At 43.2% G+C, this 27,610-nt stretch overlaps 2 protein-coding genes across 2 annotated transcripts in view; both read right to left on the minus strand.

The window, feature by feature from the left end:
- Positions 1–1,323: 1,323 nt before the first annotated feature.
- napba (N-ethylmaleimide-sensitive factor attachment protein, beta a) lies at positions 1,324–14,966 on the minus strand. Its single transcript, XM_012872860.3, has 10 exons — positions 14,759–14,966; positions 10,189–10,268; positions 9,761–9,877; positions 8,209–8,255; positions 8,042–8,119; positions 7,906–7,961; positions 6,162–6,246; positions 4,948–5,052; positions 4,751–4,819; positions 1,324–2,251 (listed from the first exon to the last, which is right to left on the minus strand). The coding sequence occupies exons 1-10, from the start codon at positions 14,854–14,856 to the stop codon at positions 2,099–2,101; spliced, it is 888 nt and encodes a 295-aa protein (XP_012728314.2). The 5' UTR covers positions 14,857–14,966; the 3' UTR covers positions 1,324–2,098.
- A 5,893-nt stretch (positions 14,967–20,859) lies between these two features.
- Positions 20,860–27,610, minus strand: part of LOC105933351 (1-phosphatidylinositol 4,5-bisphosphate phosphodiesterase beta-1) — a 55,659-nt gene continuing 48,908 nt past the window's right edge. The window contains exons 29-32 of the mRNA XM_012872835.3: positions 25,563–25,652; positions 25,344–25,401; positions 25,137–25,223; positions 20,860–24,515 (exon numbers count right to left, since the gene is read on the minus strand). Coding sequence (XP_012728289.2) covers positions 24,363–24,515; positions 25,137–25,223; positions 25,344–25,401; positions 25,563–25,652 — 388 coding nt within the window. The 3' untranslated portion in view covers positions 20,860–24,362. The remainder of the gene's footprint in view (positions 24,516–25,136; positions 25,224–25,343; positions 25,402–25,562; positions 25,653–27,610) is intronic.

The following is a 27,610-nucleotide window of genomic DNA, read 5'->3' on the forward strand; positions in this document are numbered from 1 at the left end:
TTTATGGCATCGCAGAAAGCTGGATTTAAATTGTCCATCTAAAGTAAAATGGCATCAGTATCAAAGGAATGTTAAATCTAAGATTAATCCAGTTTCTAATGTCTATCCAAGTGCTTTGTGAATATTGACATGAAAAATAAAATAAAAATTGCTACAACTCTTAGCAAAAAGTAGTTTATTCAAGTGGACTACGAGTATACATATTACATCTTACAACTTCAAGTGGACTTGAAGTTAAAATTTTATAAACTAATATACTTAACAATAGTATAGTTAAATATATTGACTAAGTAGGCCTACATTAATACTAAGACTTTAACTTATACTTAAGTATAGGCCTACTTAATAAAATTAACTTCAAGTATGCTACGTTTTGCTAAGAGTTCCTCTGCTGATTTACAAAAGAAAAGATGCAAAGTCCACATCAAATGTAGATCTCCTTTCAAGAAATATGTCTACAGGGTATTTATTAATGATTTTGAAATGGGTCTCCTTCACTTTAGGAGTTATAGGCCAATTCATAAATTTGGAACTAGCACAAGTCATAGTTTTATCATTTGTTTTGGCATAAGAATCTTTATTATAGTCAAAGTAAATCCTTTGTCTCATACACTCATTTATGAACTTATTGTAACATTTATGGTCAACTAAGTTAGTCTTCCTTTCTGCTGTTGCTGCATGCCTGCTCAGTATGAGGGATTCCTGCAAATGTACAGGTGAATGCAATCGACGGTCCACTTTTGCATCCTCGGCCAAGTCAGCGACTCGATGCAATCTCCTGGGTTTCCTTAAAAAACGTTTTGAAACAGTTTAAAAAATAAACTGAACTTCAGGCTTTGCTCTGAACTAGGAGACGTTTGGAATGCATGCAGCTGACTTCGAATTTCTCTGTATGATTAAGATAAAAAAAACGTATTATCTTCAAAAGTGCTTTGACACAATATTTATTGTGCGATGTAAATAAACTTAACTGAATCACGTAGTGCTAGCCATTATTCAGATTAACTCTGACTAGCTGCCCTGCTTCTGCTGAAAAAACAAAAAATCTCTAGAGCATTATTCATCCACCACCATTTTCACAATGTTTTGTACAATGTTTGTACAAAGTTTTTACAATATATAACATTTTGCATTTGGACCAAAAATCTCAGATTTGTTCTCACCTGATAAGATAATCTGGTAATATAGAAACTACAAATTACATCCTTAGGTAGTGCAGGGTGTAAAACCTTTGAGAAGTCCTCTACAACATTCAGAGAACAGTTGCTAGTTAGAGTATGAATCATCTGACAACCATCTGCCTGCTGAATAAATACCCACATGTAGAGTGAAGATGTTTTATTTCAGCTTTGTATCTGAAGTACATATTTACTGATTTCACACAAATGTATCAGGCTACACATAGGTTTTTACATGTTCGCACAACACAGAGGACATTTACGTCAACACAGACATGCACAAAGAAGGCAGCAACAGAAACCATCTCTGTTAGCTGACTGCACCGCCCCCCCTCCACAAGAACTGACCAATCACAGCGGGGGATTTTACTAACTCAGATGGGGTGTGAAGGAAAACAGAGGAGGAGACTCCAGGGGCTAACACCTAAAATATTGAGACAAATTGCAACATTGATCACAATAATAAACGCTATTTTCATATTGACAATAAATATGAACAATTTCTTAAATAGCAATTCTATATTTTTCAGTATCATATATATATGCACACCTCATCAAAAAGTAGATTTGATCCGACTGGAGTGGACGCAAACGCACATTTTCTCCCTCGCACGCGCGTTATCCTCCCACTTTGTCTCTTTTAGTATAATCTGTCCAGTGATATGGAGCAATACTGCAGGACGGGGACACAGGGTGGAGTAACAGTGACTTAAAGGGGGTGCTAATTTGACTGGGGTCACATGCAGACTGATATGTACATCTGTAAACTCTCTCTCTTCCACCATCCCTCCCTCAACCCGATTCATCTTCCTGTCACTTTTCTCCCCCTTAAAACCCTTCTGTCATCCCCCTTCCCTCTGATACCATCCTGGCTTTCCGTCCGCCTCCCTCCCTGCGTCTCTCCCCTCTGTCGTGTTTCTCTACTTTAAGTCTCCGGCGTCTCCCTGGATGGTCTTTTTGATGCGGAGCAGCATCGTGGTCAGCCACTGGTCCAGGCGGGACACCGAGTCAAACTCCTTCACGGCCTCCGTGAACGCCTCGCTGTTCTGTTCCTCGTGGGCCTCAAGGAGTTTCTGTTAAAACAAAGGTCAGAATTTACTTTCACAACAGAGACAGATTCAATGGATATGGTCAGGGAAAACACAAGCTTCCCATCGGGATTCATGCAGTCATTGTGAAAACTGAGCTTCCATTGATTTAAGGCAGGGGTGTTAAACATACGGCCCGCGGGCCGGATCCGGCCCGCCGAACAATTTAGTCCGGCCCTGTGGCTAAATGCATTATCATTATAAAAAAAAAAAATGCCAAAAAGAGCTCATCAGATTTGACTTTCACAAGTGGAGCAGTACTGCTGTTGCCATAGTGCTCCGCTTGATTTATGAATGTGAATAGATTTAAATGGTAAATGGTAAATGGACTGAACTTATATAGCGCTTTTCCAGTCATGCTGACCACCCAAAGCGCTGTACACTATAGCCACATTCACCCAGTCGCTCTCACTAACGCGCACACATTCATACACCGAAACATTTATTATGATTCATGCGGGGAATATCTCAAATGATATGGACACTACAATGGGAAAGTAGAAGAGGAAAGGAAGAACAAGAAGAAAAGCGAAAAGGTGAAAAAAAGAGGAGATAAAAGGAAGAGAATGATAAAACAATTATTGAAAAAAACATGTACTTCGTTTAATTGAAAATATGCAGTTCCTATATTGTCCACGATGGGCGCTGTGTTTTAATTAGCAGATTAAGCTTCAGGTGTGGAAAAATTTTAATCATTTCTTAATTTTTATCTGTTTGATGTATTTTGTCATGTAGGACAGTGCTTTTAAGTTCCAAAAAATGTGAATGTTTTCAACATTGTATAATCACTGTGATCAGTTCTTATGCATGATGCACAAGTAAATGTTTAACTGAATAAAAGTATTGTTGAAATTGCACATACTTTTCTTAAAAACGCTGAGGTTATTCATAATATATTGTTTAAAAGTGAAATTAATTTCATATAAAAATCAACAACAAGTCCACATTTATTAGTTCTATTTAATCTTGCAATGAGTTAACTCGTGTGGCCCTCTTGAGATCAGATTAAGCTGTATGTGGCCCCTAAACCAAAATGAGTTTGACACCCCTGATTTAAGGTGTAGAAAATCCAGCCAGTTGCTGCTCATCAAATTCAATGATCATCAGAGAGTGTGGACACCTCTAGAAAAGCAGGAGTTTGCTGCCCTGCAGCACACAGGTGTGTGATAACACAAAGCAAAGAAGGAACGATGTCAGAGAAACAATTGTTACTCCGAGTCACTCTGAGAAAGGTCCCCAGGCATTTCCGAACAATTTTAAATCTGTAATTCCCCTGCAAGAAAGACTATTCACAGTTGGAAAACATATTTTAGACATGTTGCTAATCCTCTCATGAGTGGACATCCCGGCAAATTCACCCTGAGGTCAATTTAGGCAAACCTTGCCTGAAGCTGAATTCTCAGAATTTGTGTGTTCACTTGTGCCAATCCCGCCTCAACCAATCGAGACCAAACCACAGCAGTTTGGGTCAATCATGTTGCAGTAAACAGCTGATCAGTCGTGTGACGTAAATGTTTGCTACGTCAGAACTTATTCGCCAAATGTGTTTCCATTTTCTGTTTTGTGCATTAACTCTTTCATTGAAAAATCCAAAAACCACCTGGTGCATAGCCACGATATTTGACTTTTTAAAAATGTGTACGTCAGTAGCTCCCTGGTTGCATACAAAGTTTTTATGAAAGATTATCACATCCTGCTGGCGTATTAGTTGCACATGCACAGCAGGGAATAAAACAAGGAAGCGGCAAACGGCTATCAGCATCTCCCTACGAAACAATGAAGAATGTTCCAAGATCTAGTAAAAAACACAAAAAAATATGATTCCCAGAGGGAAAAGACTGGAATGTGGCTGGAGATACAGTATGACTGATGGTGTTCACTGAAGTGGATGCTAAACCTGCCGATTGCTCAGATGTGACTTCAGAGCTGGTTGATGTGAGTAAATGTTCTGATAGGAGGTTCTTTAAGTTGCTGTAGATCAGTGTATTTCATTAATAACGGTTGTTCTTCAATCACGCCAAGCTGCCACTTTACTGCGAGGCACTGCAGAGGGTCAGGCTCAGTCCGGCATTATTTAATAATGTTTTATTAATTAAGCAAACTGGCATTATGATCATTCTGTGATACTGCCAGTAGATGGCGCCACATCAGTTTATATCAGCTCATTGTGCCCGGTCCTGGGTTCTATTTAGCCTCAAAAACGACCATCAAAACGCTATCAGGATCAAATGGTTTTTGGTTGTTTTTTTTAAGCATGTAACGTGGCAATATACCTTTAAATGATAGTTTACAACAGAAACAATAAAAAGCTAAAGTATCAAGATGCGTCAACATTCCACGACTCAGCACAGCACATCTATATCAGGTCACTACAGCTCCACAAGGCATCGCATTATCAGGTTTGCCTCGTTTTTCCCATGACTGTATGCGCAGTTAAATAAACTAATAATCAAAATATCCTGAATCCTAAAGACAGAAACATACCTTTAGCAGTTTGAGCTCTCTTGAGTCTGAGAAAGCTGGAAACATCTCCTCATACTTCTCAATGGCCAGCTGGTAAACAGAAGCCACAGGTGAAGTCATCTGCTAAAGCTAAACACTTTAAAGCTGAAGCAGCAGAACAAGCTAACATGGAGGCCAGGGCTCAGCTGCACTTGGAAGGCAGTAGGTGGAAGCGTTACCTTGGCATTCAGCTCATCCACTATAAAGTGACACAACGAAGCTTTGAAGAAATACTCTTTAGCGTTGTACTTCAGCAGAGGATTGTCCATAGTGCTCATAGCAACCTGAAATACATACAAACACATCCTTGGTTTAAATACGTACTGAGGACCTTACCTTGACTTCCATTGACTGCCTTTCATTTCTAACCCTTTCTATGACCTTACCCTGACCCTAACCCTACCCTTACCAGTAGATATCTAACCCTAACCTAAATGTATTTGACACCTTCGTTCTAAACCTAAGCCCTAGCTCCAAAAAAAATGAGGACCAAAAAAAGTCCTCACTTTGATGGTAAAATACATAAAATATGTACTCACTCAGCTGCAAGTACAAGTACACACACATGCTGTAATGCTTTCCTACATTAATTACAGCAAAGTTTCATAGTAACGTCTTTCTTTGTGTTTTTCAGTACTATATTAAAGGAGACATATCATGCAAAATTCACTTTTTTAGCCCATAAATACTTTTGTTGTGTACTTAGAGTCTCTAGGAGTGCAGAAAAGTCTCTCCAGGTGTTGCGTACAAATCTTTCTATTCAGTGTGGGACATATTTTTCAAGCTGTTTAGTTTTCTCTGTTTTCTATTATGTTTTTTAAACAATTATGCTGCAGAGCTGCTAAGCCAGGCCATGGACTTCCAGCTTACCAGTCCCACAAATCTACCATTTTTATTTCTCGGAGCATTTTTGTAGTCCAAGCTGAAGGATGCTGAAGCGGATAAGTCATCAGTTGCTCATTACACTATCTGCCAGCATACAAGATAAATGGCTGAACTTGGTCAAGTGGAATGCTCTGCGACCTGGAAGGGGGCGTGTGACGTGCCTCCTTTAGATTTAAAGAGACAGCACCAAAACAAGTTGCTCTTAGACATACCTCAGAACAGGGGTAGAAAAGGGGAATGTGTGGGCAAACTAATGGGGAATTCAAAGCAAAGCATTGCAGTTCCACTTTATATAGACCACAAATGAATGATTTTAAGGTGAAAAGGTAAGATTTAAAAGCATGATATGTCCCCTTTAATTGTTCCTAAAGTTGTCCCTAAGGCCCTTTTTAAATATTTAGACAGATATAACAACAACGTTACACTGACACCTCTCAGCCGATGCGAACACATCGGACCAGAACTACGCTCCCAAAGCTGAGGTTTACCAAACACTGGCCGCTGGTACCTGTTCGTAGATTTCGATGGCTTTCTGATACTGTTCCAGCTGAGCGCTGTAGTAGCCCACCTTCAGAAGACATTTGTTCGCTGAGCTGAAACATAAAGAAAACCCATTGGTTCAGAGGGGGAAGTCTATGGTCCTGAACTCTTCATTGCAATTTGGGGTGATAGATCCCTATAAAGTAGTCAGTTCTGGGATATATTTCTGGTGGTGTGCAAGCAACATGGACAACATCATTGTGTTTGTTTCACAGCAGCTATTCTTCATATGAAAGACTGCCCCAGATTAAAAGAGTTACAAAAAAAGATAAACCATCTTATACCTAAAAAATATAATTCATTCTATGTGAAATTCTGCTGTCAAACAATAGCATTCATTTACTGCATCCTTTTAATCTCTTTTATTTCATCCTACATTGTGCCTTGCGAAAACATCCGTTCCCTTTGAATGTTTTTCATAACTTGCCAAATCAATCATCCAAGCATTTGATCAGGATTTTATATTAAGGCCAACGCTCAGTGGAGCTTAACTGTGAAGTGGAAGCAGCCCATCAGTGCCGTGTGAGCTTACAACCACAAGCTTCAGTGTGCGTCTTTGGAGTTTTATGTGATAGACCAACACAAGGTTCATAGCGGCATCTTTCACTGGTGCACCAGCTTCACACATCTAGAAATCTTGCTCAAGCCCAAGCTGGATGGGGAGCATCTGTGACCATAGGTTGATTTTCAGTCAGGACTTTGACTGGGCCATTCTAACACATGAACACGCTTTAATCTAAACAATTGCACCACAGCCTGGCTGTGTGCTCAGGGTCCTGGAAGGAGAACCAGATCTCACGTCTTCCACAACTGTCCTGGTCTTAGTTTCACAAATCTTCACACCGACTCCAACCAGATCCCAGCTGAAGAAAACCATTCCCACATCCACACTGCCACCACCACGTTTCACCACTGGGATGATGTTCGCTGGTAGTTTATCAGTGCACAAAGCTTGCTGCATGTCTTCCACCCAAACTACAGAAGAGACTTCTTATGGCTTTCTCAACAGCAGCTTTCTTCTTGCCACTCATCCACAACTGATTCATAGTCCAGGTCTAACACTTACCCTCACTACAGATTCTTCCACCTGAGCTCTGGATCACTGCAGCTCCTGCAGAGTTACAGTGGGGCTCCCGACTGCTTCCCAGATGGCTCTTCTGATTACCTGGCTGGTCACTTTAGTTCCACTTCACAACTACACACTACTTGGTGTTGATCTATCACATATGATCCCCATAAAATACACGATAGGTAATAACTATAATGTGACAAAAACATGAAGAAGGTCAAGGAATGGGGGGATTTAGTTGAAACTTCTGGTCAGAACAAGGATGGCCGGCCATCTGATCATCAGCTGAACCTTTTTATCGAACCAAAGCTCAAGAATACAGAACACTACAACAGGTGTAAGCACATTCTAGTCTCTCTATTTCTACAGTGGCCCTCCAAGCCTATGATCCTTATTTAAACCCAACATTGCCATCCTTTGGTTATATCACTATACTACGTGGATTTCTGAATCACTGAATAGAACAACTATCTCCATTCTTAGTCTATATTATTTGGCTTTATGAACTGGATATTATCTGAATGACCACATTGTGAAATCAACCCAAAATACACACAACAAGGTTAGAAAACCTTCTAGTACAAGGCACTGTATGAGTATTTGCCTAAGCTTGTCCTGTCTACATTCATTAGAACTTGCTTACCTGTTCGACTCCTCTCCCTTGTAATAATCTGCTGCCTGCTCGTAGTGAGCAATGGCCTGAACAAACACAGAGACATTCAGTCAGGGCGCTCACCGCAAACGTCTTCCCAGGATCAGAACAGAGGGAGTTCCTTTACCTTGTCAATATCCACCAACTCGGACTCATAAATCTCTGCGATGGTGATGTGATGCTTGGCTGCGATGGTGAACCGGCCCTGTAACAGACACACACACACACACGCCGACTTTAATTCAAAGGTCAGAGTCCCACACAGACGGATGTGACGGCTCAAACAGGGTTTACCATGTCAGTGTAGATGTCGATGGCCTGGTTTAGACAGTTGATGGCCTCTGGAATGAGACGGACAGAACGGTGAGGAGGTAAACTTGAAAGAAAAAGACTCTCATGGAGTCCCTCTGAGTCTATTAGGTCTAATTACTGCTATTTAATCTCGGTTTGCGTCCTTTGTGACCGCTAACCTGCTAACCTGCTAACCTACCGTGCTTCATTAAGCTCCTCACGAAGAAGCAATGCAGCTCCAGGAACAAACCCTTTCCTTGAGCGACACATGGACCCATTTTAATATTTCACTCACCTCACCTTGGCCGCCCAGTGGGACAAAGAAAAGCAGAGGTAGCCCGAGGTTTATCTACAGCTGTCCCTGCCATGAATACAGCAACCAATGTGCAAATCTTTCCATACCGCCTTCGTTAACATCCCAATACTTATTCTGGAAGGCAAATCTAATTTTGCAGAATGAACTACAACTAAATTGAGACTTGAAATCATAGAATCTTATTATAAGACTTTCAGTCATGCAGCATTTATATACCTTGACGAGAAAATTGCGTCATCTTTAGAAGAGTCCAGATTTTCTGAACGTTCTGTGCAGGATTGGTATGTTATAATTTAGCAGTAAAGCTGAACACCCCCCCCCCCCTCGTATAAAGAGGCTATTAGTCTCCAGCACAGCCACCCAGGGTTCGACTCCTAACTCCAGGAGGTTTTACAGCATGTCTATTAAACATATATTCCATGTCTTCCTGTTTGGTAGGAGGCAGACAAGAATAAACTGTGATCAAAAAGGCCCCTAGTGACACAAAATCTAAAGGAAAATAAGATCAGTTGGTGATTATTTTAGATATGCACCAAGAAACCAGCTGCTGACCAGCCCTGAGGGGACCTGGTCATTAGGAAACTCAAATCTCCAACCGCTGCCCGATCAGTGAACACACCATACCTAAGCATCATCGGGTTGCACTGGCAATAACACTCTTCGGTGGCGAAGTTAGAAGAAAGACGAATCAAATGTAGGTATTTTCAGTCAGTAAGTTGAAGAAGAAGTCGGATGAATAGAAGCTATTTAACAGAAACTTGTATTTTCTACTCTGCAACAACAGAGAGCTGCACTTTCCACTTTTCACCAAGAAGGTAAAATATGAACAAGTGAAGTTTAATGTTTTTCTCCTGCTCAGAAGGCTCACCTAGATGCCCCAACTACAGAAGAGTGGGATAAAATAATCTATCATATTTCATTCATGAAAAGAATCGCTTTTTTTCTTGAGACTAAAAACAAATGGAAATTTTACATGCCTGCGTTTGTGACCTTCATGTACCGCTTTTGTTTTTATTACATTTTCTTTTATTTATTCTGGCTTGACATGATCCTAAACACAGAAATAACCCTGAAAACCCATACTGAATCCTACTGTAATACTAAAAGTGTCGGCCTGGTGAATACTGAAAATGGGATTAATTGTGCGTTTTTGGGTTTTAACTGGCTGCAACGTTGCTGGCGTCATGGCGGCAGACCAGAGTATTTGACGGGCCGCGTTTCAGAGGCAGCAGCTCTCACCCTGTGGGTCGGCCTTCTTGTAGGCGTTGCCGGCGTCGACAAAGCTGGTGGCGGAGTCCAGCTTGTTCTGAAGCTGCATGTGGAGCCGGGCGGCCTGACAGAACGCGTTCCCTGCAGCTGAACGCACACAGACACACAATCACGGCATAAATGGAGGTGGCGTACAGGGACAAACGCTAAAACTCAAGATACGTCTTCTTTTCAAACATCCAGGCTTCCGGGAGCATCAGATAGCACATGGCAGCAGCTGGATTCTGTCCAGCCAGAGCTATTATTGGCTACTTCATCTGGAGCACACACTGGTCTCTGCAGACCTGACAGCCTTTAGCAGTTAATATGCACGTTCTGCTGCTTTCACTACAGATGGACCATGCCTTGTGTCTGCACGTAGAAGTCTGTGCAAGATGTGATGCATGCGTGTCACCCACCACTCCAGTTCTTTGCCATCTTAAACATGTTGGCCGCTCTTGCGTACATTTCACAGGCGTCCTCCACCTTATGGTTCCCCCTGTAACATACAGGTAAAACACACACACACGCAAAGAAAACGTAATCATTACATCATTTTATTGTTCACTTCACAGATTAAATGGGGTTTGAAACGGAGAAAAGGATTCACGTGGTTCTGCTGATTCACTTTTTCGTCGTCACAGTTCTGCAGCGAGAGGAAACAACGAGAGCAGAGCCTGCAGGGCTCACTGCAGAGGTCGGCTGAGGACATCGACGTCCTCCAGCTAAAACACTCACGCCAATCAGTCTCCTACGTCCAGATCTTTGCCCGTTTAGAAAGTAGTGGTTTCATTTGCCAGCCTCAGCAGCTGAACTAAGATCTTCAGCTCTGAAAAGTATACAGTGCTGTAAAAAAAAGAGTTGGCCTGCAAAGATTGGATCTGTTTTGGCTTTTTATTTATCACAATTAAAGATTTTAGATCAAACAAATTGGTTTAATCAGCCAAAGACAACCTGAGTACAGTAAATAAAAACCTACAGCTTAAATTATGATTTTATTCACTTAGGGAAAATAGCTCCCCAAACCAACCCGCCCCATGTGAAGAAGGAATTGAACCCCAAACCTGGTAACGTTAGGTTAGCGATGCCTGTCTTGTCATTGCTGTGGAGGAAATTTTGTACCATATTTCTTTGGAGATTTGTTTTAATTTAGCCACCCTGGAGGTTTTCATACATTAACAACCCATTTAAGGTTTCAACATGGGATCTTAATTGGATTTTTAGTCCAGAGTTTGACTAGGCCACTCCTAAACCTTCCTCTTTTTTTTGAGCTATCCAGAAAACTCGCTGGTGGGCTTCAGCTTGAATTTAAAAGACCAGTTCTAATACTTTGAGGTGAAGTTTTGTGAAGTTCTTATTGATGATAATTCATTTACCTGCAGCAGAAAGATGTCAAAATATCATGAGCATGTTGAAAAGTAAATACATCCTGGGAGTGGAGGAAGGTAACAGCTTGTCAGACCATTGCTGTCCGTTTTAGCTGACTTTATACATTCAAAATAACTAAAATGAAAAATAATCATTTCAGTGAGATATTACGATGTTACTGAATATTGACAGTCTACAATTTCACCAGAGATTGTTATTTTGTTTGGTCCTGCGTTGTCAGCCCAGACAAATTTAGATTTGCCATGTGGAGCCTGCCGGCTGCATCAATCCACCGACTCATGAGCTCATCCTGGCAGACCCTCGGTCAGCTGATCTTCTAAATCAACCGAGTGAGGTGGATCAATACAATTTGTGCCTGACTAGCATCTCACCTTCACACCACTCCTTGGATGCAGTTATTTTTCCAGCAAGCTCGTGATCTGAAACATTTAGGGATGGCAGAAAAGATAAGAATAAAATCTAAAAGGGGACAAATGCTTTATCCCGGCACCTTACAAGAGAAGAGGGCGGAAGGTTTTACAGAAAATGTCTTCAGAGATGCATTTTAAAACAGAACCCTGGATTTGCACCAGTAGCGGAAACACTACTAAGATGGTAGTGCAGCTTTCATACAAATGAAGACAAAATAATGAGCTGCTGCAGTGGTAAGTTTAAATAGTCTTCAAATTAATGAATTTTCTATCCGGATGGATGGATAAGGGATAGATAGATGGATGGATGGAGAATGGATGGATGGATAGATAGATGGATGGATGGAGAATGGATGGATGGATGGATAGATGGATGGATGGAGAATGGATGGATGGATGGATAGATGGATGGATGGATGGATGGATGGATGAATGGATGAATGGATGGAAGGATAGATGGATGGATGGATGGATGGATGGATGGATGGATAATGGTTGGATAATGGTTGGATGGATGGATGGATAATGGTTGGATGGATGGATGGATGGATGGATGGATGGATGGATGGATGGATGGATGGATAATGGTTGGATGGATGGATGGATGGATGGATGGATGGATGGATGAATAGATGGATGGATGGATGGATGGATGGATGGATAATGGTTGGATAATGGTTGGATGGATGGATGGATGGATGGATAATGGTTGGATGGATGGATGGATGGATAATGGATGGATGGATGGATGGATGGATGGATGGATGGATGGATGGATGGATGGATAGATGGACAGACATATTTTTCCATGCTATCTTGCCATGCTGCTTGGGACCAGCCTCCACGCTCTTCCAGCTGTGCTGGGAGCCTACATGGAGCAAAGGCTGAACATGAGGGGAAGCCCCTCCTGTCCGTCACTAAGCACGGTGGAGGATCTGTGATGCTGTGAGCCAAACGCTCCAATCAGCCTTCATGTTTGTCCCCGACCCCAATCCTACAGAAACCCTGTGGGCCGAGCTGAGCCGAGGAGCCAGAACCCTGGATAATCTAGAAAGACTGCAGGAAGAGAAAGTCAAAGACTCCTCCTTCTGGATGCTTTAACTCTGTGAAATATTGTAGAAGACAAGGGAGTTGTACACAACACTGACAGCAGGTTTATTGAAAAATTGTTGTTTCTTAACATTAGATTACCCGCTTCAAAGAAAAGAGTCTGCTCATATTAGAAGATGGATTTTAAGAAGACGGTTCTGTTTGAGGTAGATATTGAGTCTTTTTTCCAGATGTTTACCAAGGAAGCAGCCCTGTACACAGGACCGAGCTGCTCCATCAGCGATCCGCTCGTTTCCACGACCCACTAAGCCCCCTAACCTTGAGCGGGAGCTCATTAAATAAACATGCGTGGTGCTCAGATGGAAAACACAGACGTGACCCAATTCACAACTTTCTAGGACACTGTCTCATTACCGCAAACACCCAAGCATCTCTCAAAGCTTTTATTGGTTGTTTGACGCCGTTGGCATGGAAACAAGCGCTCGGTTCGCGACCTTTACGGCCTCAGATTGTCACAGAGTGATCGGATCCATCATGAGAGAGAGAGAGAGAGAGAGTCCATGTGAAATCCAGAAGCTTGGAGGCATTTAGCAGCAAAGAGGAGAGCCGTGTTGCCACCACTGCAGAGCTTACTCGTCACTGGCAGCAAGTGGATTTGAGCAGGGGCGCCGGATAGGGGGGGAAGTTAGGACAATTCCAAGGGCGACGTTTTACACATGTATATGAGCTTTTGGGATCATTTAGTCTTTTTGTCATGGGGCCCAAAATTCCTGGCCACACCCCTGGATTTGAGTGAATCAGCAAACACGGCGAGGCCAAATGGGCACAACTCAGGAAGCAGAGTTAGCGCCGATAAAACCTGGTTATGACTGGTCAAGAAGCTCCGCCTGATCTCCACCCCACCGTGAAGCTGAGGTCAGTTCTCACGCAGAAGGTCGGGGAACACAATCCAACACACTCCTAGCGCTGGCTAAGCAGGAACGGGTCACCGTCTGATAGCATTTGGCCCGGGGGCTGGTGTCCAGCTAGGGTTTTCAACACTGCAAATATTTACTCTTCACATAAACCACATCCGTGTGCAGATAAAACATGGTTCCAAACGTAAACGCTTTGCTCCTCCTCTCCGATACGTCGCACACCAGCAGCCAATTTCAGCGCATCGCTGGGACACGCAGTTTGTAGAAGCAGCCTTCACTGCAGCCACAGCTGCAGTGAAGGTACATCTCCGCCAGCGAGCAGATTCTCAATTAGTTCAGAACTTTGACTAGGCCATTCTAACACTGACCATGCTTTGATCTAAAAAAACAGCTCGGGCTGGATGTTTGGGGCTGTTGTTCTGCTGGAAGGTGAACCTAACCTACGCCTCAGTCTACGCCTGCAGCATCCTCCTTTATTTAGCCCCACCTAGCTTCCTGAACTAAAGCATCCCCTCAGCACGATCCTGCCACCACCATGTTTCATCAAAAACAATCATCCCATCTTCTATCTTCTATGGGAGGGTGCCTTCCTTTTTTGTTTGTATGTTGGTCTGTCCCAGAAAATCCCAACAAAATACACTACAGTTGAATCTGAATGTTTTACTGAAACGCAGGCAACCTGTTGGGAGAGCACATGAACCAAAGGACTATTAAAATAGAGGGTGCTCTCCATCTGACGGCGGACATTTCTCCTGGAATAAGGGGAAAAATAAAGGGATTAGTGGCGCATCCTGAGAACCCCTGACCGCAGAGTGGCCGATCAAGAATCGTGATCTCGTCAGCCCTCTCTCCACCAGATGAGCGCACGTAAAACGCATTTGCTTTGTTGCCAACCGCAAACATCCGCCCCTCCCGCCCGCCAGCACCGACAGAGAGAGAGCCATCTTCCTCCTCCGCAGCGTGACGGCGGCGGCGCCTCCGCGGCTCTCTCCGCCGCCTCCCTGCGTCCTCAGCTCGGCCTCGCGCTCCGCCCCAGCCCGCTCTCCTCCGCCTCACAGCCACCACGTCCGCATCTCGAGCTGGGGTGTCGGGGCGATCGCCGCAGAAGCCCCCCCGGAACGATTTTAATCTGATCGTGTGATCTAAACGTAGCCGCTGCGAAGAAATGATTGAAATGAACGTGCGACACTGCTGTTAAAGAGACGGGAGGGCGCATCCTTTACCCGAACATCCCTCCCAGGAAGGATCCCGACGCCTTGACCTTCTTGTCGGCCTCCGCCATCAGCTGCATGGCCTCCTTCTCTTTGCCGGTGTTGTCCATGGCTCGGTGGGTCTGAAAGCGGGCCGATGTTCCGCAGTGGACAGAGAGGATGGGGATGAAGAAGACGTCTCTGCTGGTGCTGATGCTGATGCTGCTCAAGGAGGCTGGCGCTCTTCTTCAGCGGAGAGAGAGGGAGAGATGCCGAGCTTTGGGCGACTCCATGGCACCACCTACAGGAGGGAACAGCAACTGCAGCAGGCCAAAGCATGCAGAAGGTTTTTTTTTTTTTTGTTTTTTTTTATGAGGTTGTTTTATTTTGCTTTTCATTACCTGTCTCCCGCAATTAATCACACCTTGAACCCTTTTTTTAGTTGTAACCACAAACTGCATGAAAGAAACATGACAGGGCTTAATTGTGAAGGCAAATTAGACGTTTTGATGGCAAAATCTGAATTAGAGATAATTATTGATGCTTATATTTCACCTTGTATTGACTAGGTTAATTGCCTGTTATGTGTTAGAAAAAAGAAGAAATTTGACCATCTCCAGTTGGTTCAGAATGCTGTTTCAAGGCTTTTAAAAAACACACAAAAGAGACAGCACATTACTCCAGTTTTAATGTCTTTACAATTACTACCAGTGCATTTTAGAGTTCATGTCAACATTTTAGTGTTTATTTTTAGAGCCCTGCGTGGTCATGCTTCAGCCTATATCGCCGTATTCCTCTTCTTGCAGTTTGGGATCCTCCAGTCGAAGGCTGTGAGTGCTTCCACAAACTCACTTTAAGACCGGGGGGGGGGGGGGGGGGGGGGGTTCTTCTGAGCTGGGGCCCCAAGATTGCAGGATGCATTGCCTCCATGTATGCGCTGTCTGGACTCGCAGCTGAAGACCCACTGATTCCAGTTGGCTAGTTTTATGCCGTATGCCGTATGATGTTGCATGTTTTTTATGTAGTTTTTATGGTTGCCTAATTTCAAATCACTGTGGTTTTCATCCTGTGAACGGTGCAAAATAAATAAAGTTTACTTACTAACATGCTGTTCAATGGCAAATCGACTGAATTTATCAAGCGTAGTCACACCGACCACTCAATACACTTCACAGCAGAGCCCCATTCACCCAGCCACACTCACAGGAGTGAGTGTGGCTGAGCAGGAGTTGCCCCTCATCTTGGTGCCCGTACGTTGGGGTTTACCCCGGTGAAAAAGAGTGTGGCCTCCCTCCTCATACATGTGGGGGGACGGGTTCTGACTGTTGTTTGTGCTTGTGCACCAAACAGCAGTTAAGATTACCCACCCTTTATGGAGTCCTTAGAGGGGGTACCGGAGAGTGCCCCTCTTGGGGACTCCCTCGTTTTGCTGGGGGACTTCAACGCTCACATGGACAATGACAGTGAGACCTGGAGGCGCGTGGTTGGGAGGAATGGCCCACCTGATCTGAACTCGAGTGGTGTTCTGTTGTTGGACTTTGTCATGGATTGTCCATCATAAACACCATGTTCAAGCATAAGGGTGTCCATAAGTGCTCTTGGCACTAGGACACCCTAGATCGCAGTTCAAGGATTGACTTTGTTGTTGTTTCATCTGAACATGTTCCGAGGGAGGTGTGGGACATTGGCTACGTTCACACTGCAGCCTGAAGTGACCCAATTCAGATTTTTTTTGCCCATATGCGACCTGTATCTGATCTTTTTATGACAGTCTGAACAACACAGATCAGATTTTTTCAAATGCGACCCAGGCCACTTGGATATGTGGTCCTGAATCTGATACGTATCTGATCTTTTCAAATGCGACCTGTGTCTGTACGGCTAGGTCGCATTTATCCGACCTTTACGTCACCGATACTCAACAAACATCACTATTCTGCGTCCTGCTATGCAGAAGCAGGAAGAAAGACGACACCCATAGCGGACTACAATGAGAAGAGCAGTCAGTGGAGGGAAAGCTCCAGTTAGAAAATAAATTAATGACCGCAAAATGCGTGCCAGCATTATAATCCATGTTTACGCTTGCCACGTGTGACGTCATCGCGTCCTCGAGTGCACATGCGGGACACTTAGGTTGAATGCATTCAGTTCACCAAGGGGATCACATACAATTCGCATATATTTGAAAATGTGAACGATTATGCAAAAAAATCCAATTTCACAAAAAAATTGGAATTGAGCATTAAGACCTGCAGCGTGAATGTAGCCATTGGGTCTGAGTGGACCATGTTCCATGCCTCTATTGTGGAAGCGGGTAGTCGGAACTGTGGCCACAAGGTTGTTGGTGCATGTCGCGGGGCAACCCTCGAACACGCTGGTGGACACCAGCGGTGAGGGAAGCCGTCAAGCTGAAGAAGGAGTCCTATCGGGCTTTTTTGGCCTGTGGGACTCCGGAAGCAGCTGATGTGTACCGGCAGTCGAAGCGGCAGGCTGGTCGGCGAGGCAAAAACTCGGGCGTGGGAAGAGTTCGGAGAGGCCATGGAGAAAGACTTCCGTACGGCTTCGAAGCGATTCTGGTCCACTATCCAGCATCTCAAGAGGGGGAAGCAGTGCAGTACCAACACTGTTTATAGTGGGGGTGGTGTGCTGCTGACCTCGACTTGGGACGTTGTGTGTCAGTGGGTGGAATACTTCAAAGAACTCCTTAATCCCACCAACACGTCTTCCATTGAGGACACAGAGCCTGGGGACTCTGGGTCGGGTTCTCCCATATTTGGTGCTGAGGTCACCGAGGTGGTTAAAAAGCTTCTCGGTGACAAGGCCCCGGGGTTGTGTTGGTTAACGTGACTCTGCAACATCGGGGGCAGTTCCCCTGGATTGGCAGACTGGGGTGGTGGTCCACCTATTTAAAAAGGGATACCTCTGTATTGTGTTCCAACTACAGAGGAATCACATTCTTAACTCTCCCTGGTAAGGTCTATTCCGGGGTTCTGGAAAGGAGGGTCCGTCAGATAGTTGAATCTCAGATTCAGAAAGAGCAGCGTGGGTTCTGTCCTGGCCGTGGAACACTGGATCAGCTCTACACCCTCAGCAGGATCCTGGACAGTGCATGGGAGTTTGCCCAACCAGTCTACATGTGTTTTGTGGGTCTGGAGAAGACATTTGACCGTGTCCCTTGGGGGGTCCTGTGGGGGGTACTCCGGGACTATGGAGTACCAGGCCCTTTAATACGGGCTGTTAGGTCTCTATACAGCCCTTATTCAGAGCCTGGTCCGCATTGCCGGCAGTCAGTCAGACTCGTTTCCAGTGAGAGTTGGACTCTGCCAAGGTTGCCCTTTGTCACCGATTCTGTTCATAACTTTTATGGACAGAATTTCTAGGCGCAGCCAAGGTGCTGAGGGGCTCCATGTTGGTGGCCTTAGGATTGCGTCTCTGCTATTTGCGTATGACGTGGTCCTGTTGGCTTCATCGGGGCGTGATCTACAGCTCTCACTGGAGCGGTTCGCAGCCGAGTGCGAAGCGGCCGGGATGAAAATCAGTGCCTCCAAATCCGAGACCATGGTCTTGAACCCGAAAAGGGTAGAGTGCCTTCTCCGGGTTGGGGAGGATGTGCTGCCCCTAGTGGAGGAGTTCAAGTATCTTGGGGTCTTGTTCACGAATGAGGGGAAGATGGAGCGGGAGATCGACAGGCGGATTGGTGCAGCGTCTGCTGTGAAGCGGGCGCTGTACCAGTCCGTTGTGGTGAAGAGAGAGCTGAGCCAAAAGGCAAAGCTCTCAATTTACCAGTCGATCTACGTTCCTACCCTCATCTATGGTCACGAGCTTTGGGTTGTGACCGAAAGAACGAGATCCCGGATACAAGCGGCTGAAATGAGTTTTCTCCGTAGTGTGTCTGGGCTCTCCCTTAGAGATAGGGTGAGGAGCTCAGTCATCCGGGGAGGACTCAGAGTAGAGCCGCTGCTCCTCCACATAGAGAGGAGCCAGTTTAGGTGGCTCGGGCATCTGGTCAGGATGCCTCCTGGACGCCTCCCTGGTGAGGTGTTCCGGGCACGTCCCACCGGGAGGAGACCCAGAGGGAGACCCAGGACACGCTGGAGGGACTATGTTTCTCGGTTGGCCTGGGGATTCCCCCGGAGGAGCTGGCCCAAGTGGCTGGGGATGGGGACGTCTGGGCCTCCCTACTTAAGCTGCTACTCCCGCAAGCTGACCCTGGATAAGCAGAAGAGGATGGATGGATGGAGGGAACCAAGTGACTTCTGACAGCAGTTGGTTGCTCTGGATTTTATTTAGGGATAACAGAATAAGAGAGAATGTAAAATACAAAGTGCTTTTAAAATTTGTTTTCAATGTGTTTAATTTAGGCAATTCTGTGGATTTTTGTTTCAAACCATGTCCGATGATTTACACATTCTAAGCTTTGTTTGTGTTGTGTCTTAGGGGGGCCACTTTGGACCTGTTCCCAGTCACTTCATCTTGGCTATCATTGGCTATCTGAGCTTGTGATCAGCCTTTAGTTAAATGATGTTACTTTTTTTTTTTTAAACTCCATATTTTTGTTTCTTGTCAGATGACAACCTTTCCTGTTTTATGTACAGCCAATATGGCCATAAAACTCAGCTTTCTGGAGGAGGCATCTCTATCATGCATATACCAGGAATCCTAGCTAAACGATAGATGCTGCATTACCAGACTAATGTCCTATCTGTCTGGTCAATGCACTTTGTTGGTCAGTTTTGACTGCATTGTTGTCACATGTTGAGGCTCAGGATACTTAAGATGTCAATAATTCTACCACCAAGGAAACTACCTTCCATTGGCCTCACTTGATCGGATATCTAGTTTTATCATCTAAACCTCATTTTTGGTGGCATAATACACTAAAAGACAATTACCAAACTCAAACCTTGGTTTATTGTGGCGCATTCCTTTACTGTCAGAATTTGCTAGTTGGAGAGTTGGTGTTTCACGGGCAGAAGTGGTTAGTAACTAGTTACATTGACTTAGCTCCATTTACTTGAATACATATTCGAAAGAAAATGTACTTCCAGGAGTAGCTTTACTGCACCATACATTTACTTCTGCTCGATTAATATTGTTTTGAAGAAATGCCGCTCACAGTTTACCCCACCCACTTCTCGAATGCTTCACAGAATGAAAACAAATGTATTTAGCCAAAAATCCAGCAGACATAGAAAACACAGTTAATGTTAAAGTGAGACTTCTCATTTGTTCAGAATCTTTATTTTCTGAAAAAGTACAATTTGTGAATGTGGATTCCTTACACCTGAATGTAGTGTATCCATCCACCCACTGTCTTTATTTGCTAATCCTTGCAGGGTCACCATCTCCAGCAGCCTTTGGGCGAGAGGCGGGGTATATCTAGGAGTACTGGGTGTTACTTCATTATGATCAAATGTTTTTTTTACGGTTCTGTAAAAATTTTTTAACCCATTTTTTGTTTCTCTAAAATGTCAGAATTTTGACCCAGTTTTATATTTTTCCCTGACTACCTCATTTTCAGAAAATTAAATCAGATGTTTATTAGGACTGACCATACAGACAACCAGATATTCAAATCAGACACCGTTCTGTGTTTTAAAAGATTTATTGATAAGACCGGAAACCTGGTGCAGGCCGAAGTCTGACAACACTGGGTGCGACACTGGGTGCAGGCTGGAGGACCGAGGCTTGATCCAAGTCCAAAGAACAGGCTCGGGTCATACATGTAGAAGCTGTACTGGGCAGACACATCCGGTGGGGCCTGGCAAGGTTTGTGGTCCAATTATGGATTAGCTGATAACAACAATGTTCAACTGACCAGAATACAACGATCATGTGACTTTGGAAATAAAATGATCAAACTATTAAAATGACGTACAAAAAGCGTGTTACACAATTCTTGCACACAACACACTATCTGATATAAAATCTTTCTTTTTCCCCAACAACAGTGGGGATGTCTTTCTGTGAAAGACCACAGTTACATGCTCGTAAATCAGCAGCTACCAGCTCAAAAGTGTACACAAGCTCAGCAAGATTTTTATTAATAAATCATAACACATATGTCTCATGAGTCCAACGTCATGGACTTAAACGGAAAAGAACCCAACCAAAAAAGAAATCCTCACTCATTGTTGGTTCAAATATTTTATTCTTTTTTTAAATTTGTCTCCAAACAGCATTCAGTAAAACCAAGAAACAGTTCCAGAGGCGTAGAAACTCAGGACAAGGAAGCATGCTCAGTGTAACCGCTAAAGCAGAGCTGAGTTTAGCAAAGCATTTAGCCAGAGGGTCAATGGGACATATTTCAACTAATCATGTAAAGCAAGTGGGTACTATGTGTCAGTAAGTTAAATCTGTTGAAACCGTTCTCTGGAAAAACAAAAACAAACTGCTGTTCTACACTGATTGGCTTCAGATTTATAAACTCGAAAACAGGAAGGAAAGCCTGGAAAATGGTGCGGCAAACGTTCTTCTGGAGGACCACTGTACAAAGAGGAACAGGCTTGGTTCATCACACAGATGTAAAACAAAGAAGAGGTCAAACAGTTTCATGGAGGTTCCTCTGAATTAAATATCATGGAATAACATCTAGTGAGTAAACACATCATCAGACTGTTGAGCATCGAAGGTGGGTTCACACTACAAAAAAAAGATCATGCAGTGGCAAGAATCAAACATCTGACCTCCTGATCATTGCGCTGCAGGAGCTCTGAGCATGTAGTCGGTTTTGGGAAATCCTAGGAGGAAAACACGTTCCGTTCTGAAAATCCACCGCTTTGCTTTGTCAGCTGGTCTTATGCCTTATCTTGAACATGACTGAATTCTGTTGACGGCTTGAATTAGTGGCCATTTCCCACTACTTTGCAGAAAAAGCCAGTGAATCAAGACAAAAACAAGAGGATTTCAGTGGTCACATGACAGTTTCTGCCAGGTGTTCTCATTGGGGGTCACCGTGCAACACGTCTGTCAACAGCTTCCTGTTACAGTTGTTTTCACACTTTCACGTTCAGCTCGCAGCATGTCCATAAAACTACACTCATGGTAGAAAGAAAGTACACCCCTTGGAACTGTAGCGTTTAACATATTTGGTATGTAGAATTTTTGGGATGGACTTAGTTTTTTCAGAAACTTTTACATTTTGGCTTCATCTTTGTTGACTAAATAATGACTGGATGAATCTCATGTCTGAGATTTCTGCACGAGTTTAGTTTAAAAAAACTTCGGAATCGTTTCAAAAATAGACAATTTAAATGCCCCAATCACAGAAGTGACAAAAGGTGTACTTTCTTTTTACAATGGATACAAGCTTAATGTCCCTGGACAGAACCCAGAGGTTTAGGGTAACCTTTGTCCTCTCTGAATGAAGCCTTTCTTGCCCGACACATAAGTGCTTGTGGTGTGTTCAGGCTGGCCAGGTTTTTATTGTGCAACGGTCTTTCAGTTTATGTGACCGGGGATCTCTTGGTGCTGTTTAGGAATAGCATACTGCTACTGCAGTCAAGTAACGACCAAGAACCCACACAAATCAAACTGTTTTTAGGCTGTTATGATTCTCTTGCAGACTCTTTGGGGTCATCATCCAGGTTTTGATCCATTTTTAGCCAAAGCTGAGCTGTTGGACAGAAGGATTCAGAAACATTGCACTGAGCACGATGGGCAAGAATCTCTACTCAGGCCTCAAAAGTCCAAAGCATATTGTTCTGGAGGTATTTGGTCATTTGGACCTTTCTGAAACGAAGCTGTGTTCCCAAATCATTTGTAGAGAGAAGTTTTAACATTTAAAGCTATAGTTGGTAATCCTGTTCTGAAACACTTTTTGTTATACTGAGTAAAATTGTCCTTCCATCCTGAAAGTAGTTAATACATTATGTATTGATAAAAAGGACGTTATAAAAGCGTTCTCTGTGGGAGCTGCAGGCCTGTAAAACTCAAACCAATCTCTGCTGTTTGGTTCAAAGGGCATGGATTTGTCAGAGTTTTGTTCCTGCTCTCACACAGAGATGTGTTACTCACCCCGCTCTGTCCCTCAAGGTCCCGGGAAAACGCCTTATCTATTGGTTGTCCCACATGCTAATCATTCTTATGTGCTCATGTAACGCCAGTATCCATGCTCTTTCCTTCCAAGTTTCCGCTTGTTGGCTGCGCATGCGCACTTCTAGTGCTTATGTATCCGGTTAGCTTAGCGGCTAGGTTAGCGGTTAGCCGTTCATTGTAGCTCCGCTGCTCTCACTGTAGACTTTGAACATGGTTGAGAGTCGCAACAAGCGAACCGCATTCATGTTTATGAGGAGAAGAGGAAGGCCTCTGTCGAAAGAAATAAGACCAGGGTGGATTTGGGAGATTTTTTCACATAATCCCCGTGAAGAGCGGAAGAGCAAAAAGGGACTTGGGGAAACTCTAACTTTAACTTACTTACTAGGTTACATCTGTTGTGAGATAAAGCGTTTGGTTTATTCTGGGCAATTTGTCTGAACACTACATGATCTGACCAAAAGGGTAAATTTGCAGGGATGGTCACTCCTGGGAAGATTGGCAAATGTTTTAAATGTTTTCCATTTGGGTACAATCATTGTCACTATAGACTGGTGAACTTTAAATTGTTTGCAAGTAGCCTTAGAAGGCTCCACAGATTGATGGTTGCAGCAATTGCTTCTGTAAGGTCAGCGTTGAGGCCTTACCACCTTGGCATTGTGTTAAACCACATCCAGTGGTCCAGTCCAGAAAACTCTTCATGCTTTTGCAGACATGATCAGACCAATTTAGAATTGAATTTTGTAGCTGTTTTAGAAAAGATACGCAATCCCACTGGCTACTTTATGTTTCTTTTTATGAAAAAAATGTCATGGAGGTATAAAAACCTTGCATATGATAGGAAATAATAATTATAATATGAGAAATAGCTTATCAATGTTGGGTAGACAGGTGTGGCTTTCTTTGTGTGCATTTAGTGGTGATGAGTAAAGATGGGAACTCATGGAAGGTCTTCCCAGGCATAGACAAGAAAGCCCTGGCTATTATCTCCCTTATATAGATATTTTAAAAGGCGTCCTTTATTCTCTGTTTTAGACAAGCAGCATTTGTTTAGAGGCTACTTCTGTCTCAACACCCTGCTCCTGTAAAACTGCAGGGAGACTGACCAGTCAGACTGAGTATGGGTGGGTTGGCTTCTACATGTGCAAAAACAAATAAGGACAAAGAGTATGCACAGAGGAAGTCTGCACTATTAATAACTGGTAATGAAATTTCTAGCAGCTCTATATGTAAGATGCATGAGATAGATAGATAGATAGATAGATAGATAGATAGATAGATAGATAGATAGATAGATAGATAGATAGATAGATAGATAGATAGATAGATAGATAGATAGATAGATAGATAGATAGATAGATAGATAGATAGATAGATATCATGCAGTAAGTTGTCAGAATGTTGGTAGAACATAAGACCAAATGACATCTGATTAAATGCTAAAGTACAACACAGTGCATGCTCCAAATAATTAAAAAAAACTGTCAAAGGTTTTCCCCATTAAAAACATGATTAACAGTCTTTATAAATATTTATTTCCTCAGTGGAGCTCCTCACTTTCTTATTGTTTGATTTTAAGCATCTTTGTCCTACGTTGTTCTGCTCAGTCCTCCTCTGAAAGAGCTTCGTGAGGAGTTGATGGTCGGGACTTGCTGTGACCTCTGCCCTCCAACTTCCTGTCCTGCAGGAAGTCTCGGATCTCACCGGGCAAACGCTGGAACTTCTCCTGAAACTCTGCCTCCACAGCCGCCTGCAGCTGGAGAACCATTTGGACTTGTGAGAATCAGAAACTGCCTGTGTGACTACCGCAAACAACCACAGAGATCTGCCACTGCCACCTATAGAGAGGTCACATTATTCAAACGCCTATATGTCAGAGAAATGCCTTCCTATTGGACTTGCAAAAGTTTTTCTACTTCTTCAACTTTTTTTTTGTCATACTCCAACCACAAAGCTAAATCTTTCATATTGGGATGTTACACATTTCATCACACATTTTTCAAATTGTTATTTGTAAAAATGGGAAAATCGTAATTTTCCTCCCACTTCAAAGTAATGCGCTGTGTCGTGTTGGTCTATCTCGTTAAATCCCTATAAGATACATTGAAGTTTGGAACTGTTAAAGTGAGAAAATGGCAAAACATCAAAGGGGTGTGAATATTATCTGCCAGACACTGTGTGGCACATTCAGGTTAGAAGTATGAGATGGTGCGTTTCACCAAGGCATGATGAAAAACAGCTTCTTTGAAAATTTTACTGGCTGTTGGCAAACCAACTTCAGGTTCATTTACTGCCACCTACCAGACTGGAGTATGGACGTCAATGGAAAATGAAAAACATCATAAGCAGAAAGGCATTATATCTAGACGTAATTTACCTTTGGTTTCTGGTCTTGGATCTCCTGCAGGAGGTCATTGTGCTGCTCCACCATCTGATCTTGACGCTTGGTTTGAGTTTCTTCAAGCTGAGGACAAAAACACTTTTTTATGAGTGGGAAAAGACGGCAATCTTCCCAACCTTATTCGGTGTCTATAAAAGGTTAGGAATCAATCCCTGGAACATAAGTTGCTCTACCACTGCTCACCCGCTTGATGTTTTGTACAACCTCGTTGACGTAGGACTTGTTGATCTCAATCTTCTCCCTGAGACACAGAAAGATGAAATGAGCTTGACCAGTTCACGGTTAGATATTGTATCGTCTGGCACATTGTTAATTGTACAGGTCAGTGCTTAAGGTAGAGGATGCTCCGGTTATGGTCAGAAAAGAATGCTGTATTCCTTTGTGTGTGTGTAGAGGTCGTACTCCTCAGCCAGATGTTTCTCTTTGGTCTTGGCCTGGTTGATCTTCTCAGTTCTCCGTCGATCCATCTGTCTCTTCAGCTCCTTCTTCTCCCTACAGCAGCAAGAAGAAACGTTTGAGCCGATAGTTACGTAGTGCATAGAAAACACTTTACCAGGAACAAAGGGAACACCGCCAACATGAAAACCCATATGACTGACAAATGTTCTTATCTTGTTTTACAGCAGTGCAACTGTAAGGTGGCTGGTTTTTAAAAATAGCGCTCTGCAGTGCCAACCTGAAGCTAAAAGTCTAAACAGTTTGTGTCCAGCGTGCGTGGGGTCTGCAGACATGTTGGCTGCCCTTTTTCTGACCCTAGAGTGGCACACGGCCAGGATGGAGGGAAGGTCAGCCCTGATGATCTTCTCTGCAGACCTGATTGTTTGTTCTATGTTTGACCTCTCCTGATTTGTGGATCAGCTAAACCACACAGTGTTGAGAGTAGATCACCAACAGCTCCTTGCAAGGTTGTACTATTCACGTAGATTACTGGCCTGAATGAACACCACGCAGCTCACATTTCAATAAAAAAAATCAGACTTTAGTTGGTAAAAATGTTGAAAACCATAGGTCACTTCACTACTTCTGTACATCTTTTTAATTAATACATTCATTGAATACTTTTGAAATACACTATTCTGGAGAAAGATATGACGAGAACATCATTGTTATTAAATGCCATTTATTTTGGTTTACTGAAGGAAAACACAATAGTTGGTGTCTTATTCTTTGTTTTTTGTGGTTTCTGTGCCTGGTTTCCTAGTCAGGATTTCAACTCTGCGTCTCTATGGCTTCCGCCTTTGTAAAGTAATGGGAATTTAGGAATACAGGGTCTCCAGGCAGCCATTTGGTAACTTTATAAAAAAACAACAACATAAGAAAGAGACATTAAATGGGGAAGGCACACAAACAAAGGATTTTTACCAGAGCAATAATAATTAAAAAAAGAAGTAAAATGCAGAAATGTCAGACAAATTAGGCTGAAGATTTCTAAGAGCTCTATATGTATGCATTAATCTAGATTTTACTAGCAAAGTGGGATTACTTCAGGTTATCTTATGTCTATACAGGGAAATGTGACGGAATGTGTTTTTCAAAAAGAGGGAAACCATTTTCACAGGGTACTTATATGTTTTTCATGCCAAACCTCCAGAATTTTCCAGTGCCATGAATTTATAGCACATACTTCCACAGAGGCGAAGCTTTTAAACACATAGACTACAAGAAGGAAAGGACTGGCAGAAGAAAGGAACAAAGGACACAAGGAAGGAATGATTGACACAAGGAAAGAAATACACAAGGAAGGGAGGAAGGAAAGAAGAAAGCAGGAACAGGAAGTGCTGGTGAGATGATAGCAGCATAGACCCGTTTTTAGAGCTCCTCATATCACACCAAATCTTACTAGCTAAAGCTGCTCTTTTTCAACACTTTTGATGGGGAGATGACAACTTCACCAAACCGGTAATTTTTTGACAGAGCGCACCATATACAATGGCCCAACACCCCCAAAAGGATCCAGACCACGCGTGATAATCACACAGCTGCATCTAACATAGGAGAAGGAGACTCAATGAGACCTTAACCAAATCTTAATCTTCCCCGACTGCATTGTGGAGATGATGGTGCAATGGTGGAGCTTCAGTGAGGTGCTGAAGCTGATGTGTTTTTTTTTGTTTTGTTTGACACTGGCTGCCAGACTGGATGTTACGTTTGTATCTCACTCTAATGCAAGGGGTGCCACATACAAATAGTGCTCTAGATTTCATATCCCTGGTCTCTTAGAGCGTATGCAGTTTAGATCATCAAAACAAAGTTTTCTTATATTTGCATCATTGAAATCTTACATTATATATTTTTTAACAACAAACCCACAATAAAGCCACTCAGCACAGGAAACCTAGGGCTAATTGGATCACACAGATCCTTCCATCCACATTTACATCTAGAATTTACAAAGGTATTGCCATTTTCTTCCGGAAGGTGTCATGATTTGGATTTGGTTATGGTTTTTG

The sequence above is a fragment of the Fundulus heteroclitus genome, chromosome 22, assembly GCF_011125445.2.
Source record: "Fundulus heteroclitus isolate FHET01 chromosome 22, MU-UCD_Fhet_4.1, whole genome shotgun sequence".
In the NCBI taxonomy this organism is placed as follows: Eukaryota; Metazoa; Chordata; class Actinopteri; order Cyprinodontiformes; family Fundulidae; genus Fundulus; species Fundulus heteroclitus.